General features: G+C 42.8%; 1 protein-coding gene across 1 annotated transcript; it reads left to right on the forward strand.

Moving 5' to 3' along the window:
• Positions 1 to 227: 227 nt before the first annotated feature.
• On the forward strand, positions 228 to 8,447 carry CLEC3A (C-type lectin domain family 3 member A). The gene is made up of 3 exons (XM_062177772.1): positions 228 to 342; positions 5,420 to 5,503; positions 8,056 to 8,447. Exons 1-3 carry the CDS (start codon positions 228 to 230, stop codon positions 8,445 to 8,447), a joined length of 591 nt encoding a protein of 196 aa, XP_062033756.1.
• The last annotated feature ends 965 nt before the right edge of the window (positions 8,448 to 9,412 follow it).

The raw sequence follows: 9,412 nt of genomic DNA on the forward strand, positions 1-9,412 counted from the left end.
TAGAAGAAACAAAAAACAAATAAAAACCCCAATACATGAGATGAGAACAAAGAGCTACCTTATGCTGCAGCCGGCTGGGCCACTCCAACATTTCGTCAGCAGGACCTCAGCCAACCTTCACAGCTCACTTTTATAAAGCTGGCCCCCGGCACTCCAGAGCGACATGTGGTTGTGCCACCTACTGTTCCACAGCAGCTTCAGAGGGGCTGGCAGACTTGCCTGGAGCCATGGCAAAGACTGGACTTGTAGTTTTTATCCTGGTGATCACCTTACTCCTGGACCAGACCACCAGCCACGCGTCCAGATTAAAAGCTAGGAAGCACAGCAAACGCCGAGTGAAAGGTAAGGGGACTTTTCAGTCTAGCAGAACTCTAGGCTTACTCAGTGTGGGGAGGGGCTGGGCAGTGTTCATGTTCTCAGTGGCAGCACTGGCTGCTGTGCGTGGCGCATTGCGGGGGGCTGGTGATCTTTCACTTCTCTGGGACAGTCATGTGGCAAGGGAAATCATGTGGCAAGATTTGTGTGTGCGTATGTATGTGTGTGTGTTTGGGGTTTTTATGCACACACACACACAATACTTCATAATGTAAAAAACTTCTACAGGGAGTATCCACTGTCAGGTGGATTTCATATGTCGCACATTCTTCAGAGGGAGTGGACTCGGGTATGTGAACACTGGTATTACGGATATGGGGGCAGGCAGAACATAACGATTATCAGAGTGCACTGTTTCGATGTAGCATTTGAACATCTCCATTCTAATTTATTTCTAAGACAGGTATAGCTTTATGAAATGTGTATGCGAGGATTGAGCTATTGGTCATTGTGAAGTTCTTTTTTGTCATTGGTTATCATTACGTTGCCACATTCCTGGTCCTGTAAGAATAGGTCGTGAAACCTACATGCAAAAGAGAAACTTAATCTTTATTTAACTTTAAAAAAAAAAGTCAACATGTCAATAAGTGCTTGAAAGCATTTTGATAGGAAATTGAGTCTCTAAGCCAATTTAAAATTTTTAATGGCTTCAATTGGGTTAAAAAGCTTCCAAAAATGTTGCAAAGAATGAAGTTGATGGCAAATTATCTGTAATCTGTTGAAACCAAAGCAAATTTAAAAAGTATCAAGACACAGGATGATGTTTGATTTCGCCCTCTGCATCATGGCAACATGTTTCAACGCAAATATCATGGAACTGTATCCTTATTAATTCCACTTCATTAGAGAGTAAACAAAGAAAAATCCCCAACAAAGCACAAGTCTTGCTTTGCTGAGGCACAGACACAGCAAAGGGTGGGTTGGTAAAAAGAGGGCTTGTCTTTTGTTGTATTCTGGTGATTTCTATGGGGCATTTATTTACAAAATTTAGGTCTGATGCAAGGTTTCCTGAGTATTTTTTCCTTATGGATACTGTACTTTATTCTTTTAGTTAAAGATTAAAAATATGAGCTGAGTACTTCAAGTATATACTGAAGATGAAAGCAGGGGAAGGAGCAAGTGTACCGTGGATGTTTGTATTGGGAAATGGTGACCCCAGCAGGGATACAAGGAAAGGGAACAAACACAGAAAATGTGTTCTCTCCCCTCCGCTTACACACATGCCTGTACATACTTTTTTCTTTAACTCACTGTGTGCACACCTTAGAAATCACCACCCCAGGATCCATGTCTGCGGCTTCTGACACTAGTCAAAATTAAGAAAGTAGATCTACAGGAAGTAAACCAGTAAGTCTGTTGCCCAGAGGTTCTTCCCTACCCCTATGTCCTTTCTAATATTTTAAGTATCTTGAAATAAACCCAAAATTTATTAACTCAGAGTTGAACGCCATCTTCTCCCTCTTGCTCTGTTCTCACACAGCATTCTTCACTTAACTGCTAGATGATAACATGCCTGGAGACGCTTAAGTACACAGTTAACAATTGTACTTTTGTAAATACAAACAGAATTGACTAAACAAAACTTGTACTGTTATTAAATCCTGGACAGCAATCAATATAAGGAGTTTCTTAGCATTTTGTTTTTCTTAAGGGGAGACCTAGTTTCCCTTAGATTCCTACTAGAATTCTTTTTATTTTTATTTACTTGAAAGGCAGATACAGAAATCTTCCACCCACGGATTCACTCCCCAAATGCCCCATGGCAGCCTGAGCTGAGCCTGGCTCAAATGAGAAGCCAAGAACTCCAGCCAGGTCTCCCACACGGGTGGCAGGAATCCAAGTATTTGAGCCATCACCTGCTGCTTTCCAGGGTATGCATTAACAGGAAGTTAGAATTGGGAGCAGAGTCAGGACATGAACCCAAGTGCTCCAATATGAGATGCAGGGATCCCAAACAGTCCCCTACCTGCTGTGCCAAATACCTGCCCTGTCATTGGTTTTAATAGTTGCATAATATTCCACTGTTCGGGTGAGTCATGATTTAATCTGTTCTTAGTGATATTTTATGTGATTTCCAGTGCATCTCCCCTTGACTTAATATGCCCCAATGAGCTGCTTTGTGCATACTTATTTCTTTTAATTTTATTTATTTACTTAAAAGCCAGAGTTACACAGAGAGAGTAGGAGAGGCAGAGAGAGAAAGAGAGAGGTCTTCTATCCGCTGGTTTACTCTCCAGTTGGTTGCAATGGCTGGAGCTGTGCCGATCCGAAGCCAGGAGCCAGGAGCCAGGAGCCTCCTCCGGGTCTCCCATGTGGGTGCAGGGGCCCAAGGTCTTGGACCATCTTCTACAGCTTTCTCAGCGCATAGCAGAGAGCTAGATCAGAAGTGGAGTAGCCGGGACTCGAACCTGTGCCCAAATGCGATGCCAGCACTGCAAGTGGTAGCTTTACCCGCTACACCACTATGCCAGCCCCTATGCATACTTATATTAATTACTTTTCCACGATGATAGGACATTGCTAAAAGGAAAATTCCAAGTTGGTAACACTTTCTAATGGTTTCTCCCAGTGTTAACACTAAACCATGCACTGCCTTCATTGTGTGAGAGTGCTTTCAACACACCTTGACAACTCAACATTTTATCACAGTTTTGTTGGTTGTTCCTTCTGGGGACTGATGTTGCATTTCTACACTGTACCTACTTCTGAGAACAACCATCATAAAATGAAAGGGAGCCTTTTATGGGACTCAAAATAGCAATTGAGCAATTTAGCTCCAAACCAAAATTTCCCTGGTACTTACTTCCTAGATCTCAACAAATTATATGCTGCATTAATGAATAAAATGTAATTTTTACTGTTTAATAGTTGTTCTGTGTATTGCCTTCCTTTATTATAGACAAAACACATTCACTTAGCTGCAAAGGATGAAAGCTGAAGACAAGTCACCTGGATAATGATTTCCTAATGATCTCTCAGGAGCCTAATGTTAACTAATTTGCCTTCAAGCTAATTACAATGTTTATGGTCTCCCAATAGAGGCCACTTATTTAAACAGAATGGGGGCAGGCATTTGGCCTAGTGGTTAAAATGCCTGCCTCGCACACTGGAGTGCCTGGGTTTGAGTCCAAGATTCCAATTCCCGAATCCCACTTCCTCCAACTGTGAACCCTGGGAGCCAACAGGTGATAGCTCCAATAATGGGGTCCCTGGGGGACCTAGAATGAGTTCCTCATTCCCAGATATAGCCCAAGCCAGTATATCTCTTGGGGAATGAACCAATGGATTTGAATTATTCCCCTTCTCCATTCCTTCCTCCCTCTCATATACACATATATCCATAAGCAAGAACCTGACAGGATGGACACAATACCTTGTAGAGTTGGCAACTTGCAGCTCAGAAGCATGTCTTCAGCAGCTTTGCATACCTGGACCCCAACTGCTGGTGATTTTGCTTTCTAAATGAACTCTTGTTTTTATTCTGGATTGAATGACCTCACAAGAACATCCTTGGGTTATTGCATTTCTGAGCCGAGCTACTGGATGCTTTGATGCATAGCATGAAGTTAAACATGACAGGGGCTCCTCCTGGCGACCTTAGAAGACATTTTCCTAACTCTAATGTAGAAACATATGGCTAGTAAAACTTAGGTTGAAGGACACAGACCATTGACACATTTGGATTCACACTGTCCTGGAAAACCTAAGACAGAAAACGGATTCTCTATATGGTAGCCCCACAGAGGCAGCTGGGAACAGTTCACAAGATTTAATTACCCTCTCTGTCTGAAGGGACCCACATCTACGTAGATTGGACAGATGGGAAGGAATCGGCTTGGATTAAGGGCAATCTAAATAACAACTCTGCACCACCTTAGCTGGGTGGGTGACTCCCACAGGTTCACTTGGCTTCCTGTGCCTCTCTTGCCTCTTCTGTCAAACAGAACTAATAAGAGTGTCTACCACAGAGAAATACTGAAAGAATCCCCAGGCACACAGTGTATGGTAGATGTCAATATTTTTATTGTTCATTATGATTTATTATAATTCCTGACTTTGAGAATCTCACAAGCTGTCAATTTCCAAGTCCCCTTCATGTCTGGAATTGCAATTTAGCCAATATTGCTCATTCTCCCCCACTCACTTATAGCTAAGATTGGCCATGGACATCCAGAATGATTCTTTAGACTCTTCCAGGGATATTCAAGATTAAATAAGTGGCTGTATACCCATATAGGTATATTTTCACATGGTCCTTTCTCTCTTAACCCTGCTAGAAATCACTATGCCTGATCCATCACATATGTGGGGACTGTAGAAACAGGGGCCCCACAGAAGTCTGAGTTTGAGTTCTATAGCACTTCTTCCAGGCCACTAAGCTCATTGTGTTCATCCTCATTCTACAATGGGGATCTGATTTTCCTCCCTTCACAGCTTTTTTTTTTTTTAAGAGAAAGTGAAAGTAACGTGAAAGTATTTTGTACACGCTATTTATTCATTCAACCACTGCGATGAGCACTATCACCTAGCATTGTGTGAAGCATCCACAGCACCAGGAATGGCAAGACAGATCAAAGTCCATAAAGCACAGACTGGATCAAGGGCTCTGAAGAAAACCAAGCAAGCTTGAGTGAAAGAGGTCCACAGAAGGGATTCTGATTGACATCATAATCAGAAGTTTCCTCGGAAAAGGAAACAGCTAAGCTTGGTAAACAGGTAGGAGCTGTGGAAAGCATCATCCAGGGAACACACAGGGAAGTTGAGACAGAGCTCACTCTCAGATGCATCTCCAAGTCAGGGGGCCTGAAGCCACAGGATGAGATCAACAGACAGACAGGAGCCCTGTACTTGCAGAAGGATCCCCACCAAGCCCTTGCTCATCTTCTCTGGCAAGTTATGTTCATACATTATTCTTCAGGCACACTACACTCAAGTCCATCAAAACCGCCGTTGCTCTCAATTCTGCATTCCAAAGCTGTATTTCTGTGTCTTTTATTTGACAATCATATATGTTCTATTCTGCCTACCCTAAAATTCCTCCCAGAAAAGGATGGAGACCTGAAAACCCAAGTTGAAAAGCTCTGGAGAGAAGTCAATGCCCTCAAGGAAATGCAAGCCCTGCAGACAGGTAAGACCTCACTGTCTAAGCGCCTAGACCCAAAGGAGAGAGGGAGAGGACTGGTGGTTGCCAGATGTTTTCATCAGTCTAGGCCATGTGTTAAGACCTGGGTGACATCTTTTTGACAGAAACATTGATAGGGCAGGTGTTGTGGTACAGTGGGTTAATTTTTTGCACTTCCAAAAGTTAACAGAAAACAGAATTAAAAGATAAGCTTATTTTGGTGCCAATTTTTTAAATCCATCCATACAGGGGAATCTTTAAAAAGTTCATGAAAAATGCAATTCAGGAGAAAACATCTGTGCATGTGAAATGCTTGGCTGCAAAATCAACTTTTTTTTTAAAAAAGATTCATTTTATTTATTTGAATGGCAGAGTTACAGAGATAGAGAGGGAGAGACAGAGACAAAGAGATCTTCCACTCACTGGTTCACTCTCCTTATGGCCGCAACAGCCGGGGCTGGGCCAAGCCAAAGCTGGAGCCAGGAGCTTCTTTGTGTTCTCCCACATGGTACAGGGGCCCACGCACTTTCTGCTGATTTTCCAGGTGCATTAGCAGGCAGCTCAATAGGAAGCGGAGCACCTGGGACTCAAACTGGCACCCTTAGGGGATGCTGGCACTGCTATGTCACAGTGTCAGCCCCAACTTCTCTTTTAATTCCATTTTTCTGCAAACTTTTTGAAGTTCCTTCACATTTCACAGATTTTCCAGGAACGTATCTTAAAAATCAGTCAGGAATTATTCTCTAATGAGTAATGAAGAGACCACTCTGTGACTGAAGGGATTCGCATTTGTCGATGTTAACCAGACGCCCACAGGAAGATCCACCGAGCTTCAGCAGAAGGCTCACTCAGGCCACATTTGCCATCAGATGCTCACGGAAGAACACCTGTGAGAACCACAGCCTGCTGGCAAGGCTGTGTTTGCTGTCCCTTTTCCACAGCTGAAGAGCTTTCCGCAGCCCACACAGCCTTGCACTCTAGGATCTGGGAGCTTTCTTCCTCTCCCTTGAGGGAGAAGAAACAAGAGCCACACTGGGCGGTTTGGAAACAACCCTGTTACAAAGATTTTACCCGTAAGAGCCAGCTTCCCTAGCAGCAACTCCCAAAGTAGAGAGTGAAGGGCTCCTGCAGGAGCTCTGCCCCATCCTGAGCAAAGACCGACATTACACAGCTTCTGGCAACTATTTTAACTCCCAGCCACACATACATTGCCAATCTGCAGCCATTGTTACTCTAAGTAATGTTGCCTTATCACACAGGTGACATACTCTCGTTATCAGTCCAGGGAAACAGAAAATTCAATGGAAATGCAATGTCTATGCAGAAGAGGAAAGGTCTCTTTACACCCCTGCTTCGAGTTGTGCACCATAAATACCTTATTAACTAAGACTTTAATCCTCCAGTAACTTCCGCTGCATATCCAGTTTATGCTGACTGCTCCAACAAGGTGTGCTATTACTACTGTGCTCAATTCATGGATGATCAAACTGAGGCACAGAGAAATGAAGGCATCTGCCTAAGGCTTGCACAGCTGGAGGAGACCTGAGCCCTATGGCTCATCCACTATATGGCTGTGAAGCTTCTCTCTCCAATGCTATCCCCTAAAGCTTCCTTTATGTCTGGATGATTCTAGAAACCTAAACAATATTACTATGGTTCCGTTATCTGCCTAAGGAAACCACTGCACTCCACATATAAAGTCAGACTTGTTATTTCTCATAATTTTAAAAACAGTTACCATTCAGTTCCAAAATCTCAAGGAAATTCAGCACATTTGGATCTACACAATATTAATAATATGTGTATCAAAGCATCCCAGGACATAAGATCATGATCTGGGGGTGGGGCAGTCCTTACAAGCCATCTGAGTTACAATTGGCATGCCAAGTGTTGTAAGTCAGTTTTCTGAGCCTCCATATCATGCCATGGGTGTGGAGGAGGCAGGGAGAGTGTGTGACCTAGCCGTTAAGACAGCCCCAGCAGAGTTCCTGGGTTCAATTCCCAGTTCTACTCCTCATCCCAGTTTCCTGTCCCTATAGACCCTGGGAGGCATATGGGTCCTTGTCACCCACATGGGAGAAGTGGGTTGAGTACCCAGATCCTGGCTTTGAGCCTGCCCAATCCCAGCCAGTTGTAGAGTTCGGTCTCGGCAATTGCCTCTTAAATAAATTTTTAGTTAAAAATTTTTTTTAAATTTTTTACCATCTGATATTTTCTCACATTAATGTGATATTAATACAAAAAGTACAGATTTGTAGCTACAATTCTAAAAATATAAAAAAGAGAGAAAGCAGGACAGAGACAGAGGGAGGGAGGAAAAAATTTTGTTTATTAAATGGAAGTAATGAAATAGCACATCGTGGGTTGTTTGTATTATATGAGTTCATTCATGTAAAGCACTTGCACAGTGTCTCACACATACAAACTCTTGAATAAATATCCATCATTATCACATCCATCATTCATTACCCAAATATTTATTGTCATTGGTCAAGTCCGATCCTAGGCATACTACACACCAAAAGCACCCTAATGTGTCAAATTTTGCATCCTCACAGTCTGTCTCCGAGGAACCAAATATCATAAGAAATGCTACCTTGCTTCAGAAGGCTTGAAGCATTACCATGAAGCCAATGAAGACTGCATTTCCAAGGGAGGTACCTTGGTTATCCCCAGGAACTCTGACGAAATTAACGCCCTCCGAGACTATGGTAAAAGGAGCATGCCAGGTGTCAATGACTTTTGGCTGGGCATCAATGACATGGTCGCAGATGGCAAGTTCGTTGACGTCAATGGAGCCACAATCTCCTTCATCAACTGGGACCGTGCACAGCCTAATGGTGGCAAACGGGAAAACTGTGTCCTGTTCTCCCAGTCAGCTCAGGGGAAGTGGAGTGATGAGGTCTGTCGCAGCACTAAGAGGTACATCTGTGAGTTTACCATCCCTTAAGAAGCCCTGTCAAATCAACCTTCCAAGCAAGATCGGTTGTGACTTACAGTCTGATTGGACCCAAGAATAAGTCAACCTCATGATTATTAATTGCAAAATTACAACATGGAAGCCAATGTCTGTAGCAATTCAACAGAGTCAGCCGATGTTGCCACCACGTTGCATTGCCATTTTGCCCTCCCTGGGCCACAGGGGATCAGAAAATAGCGATCTAACCAGTGCGCACTGTTTAGCGGCTTCTGCACATCACGCTATGAAATCCTCCTTTTACTTTCCTAGCCCCACTCACCTGCATACACTGAGTTAATTTTAAAAATACAATAGCTACACATCTCTTCAACCCAGGAAAGCCAGCTTGGAAATACCCAGGAGATTTCCTTTTTAAAGTGTAACACATATGTGGTTGATAAGAGTTCCCTCAACCAGAGATTCTGGGTATGATCCCATCCAAAGACTTTACTGCCTGACGCCCAGCCTACGTATGCCCTCTTGGCCACAGTACTTGTCAGTCCACAGCCCTTTCTCTGAATTGCTGAGTCTCCAAGTGGGATTTGTGTCTCATCTGCCATAGCAGAAGACAGAGGTCTGAAGAGATTCTGACTTAACCAACTATGCTTTCTTAAACCCATTCTCCTAACTTTTTTGCAAGTTCCCAATCATAGTCCATCAGGAAATGACAAGACAGCCTTTTTTTTTTTTCTATTCCCAGCATTATATTACAACTTCTGTCCTAAATGGATTACTCTAAGGCAGGGCATGGGCAGAAGACTGTATGGATAAAGAGGGAGAAAGAGCTATTTTTCTTTTGTTTTAGCTTCCTTACTCTCTATGTAAAATTTAGAGAAAACTTACTTGTGTGAGTATATATTAGTTTCCTTTTTTATATTCTTTATATACTTATGAATTTTTCAGTCATCATCATATATTTAAGTCTTTTAGGAACAATTTATCTTTGGAATTTGAAA

Source organism: Lepus europaeus, chromosome 19 (genome assembly GCF_033115175.1).
Source record: "Lepus europaeus isolate LE1 chromosome 19, mLepTim1.pri, whole genome shotgun sequence".
Lineage (NCBI taxonomy): Eukaryota > Metazoa > Chordata > Mammalia > Lagomorpha > Leporidae > Lepus > Lepus europaeus.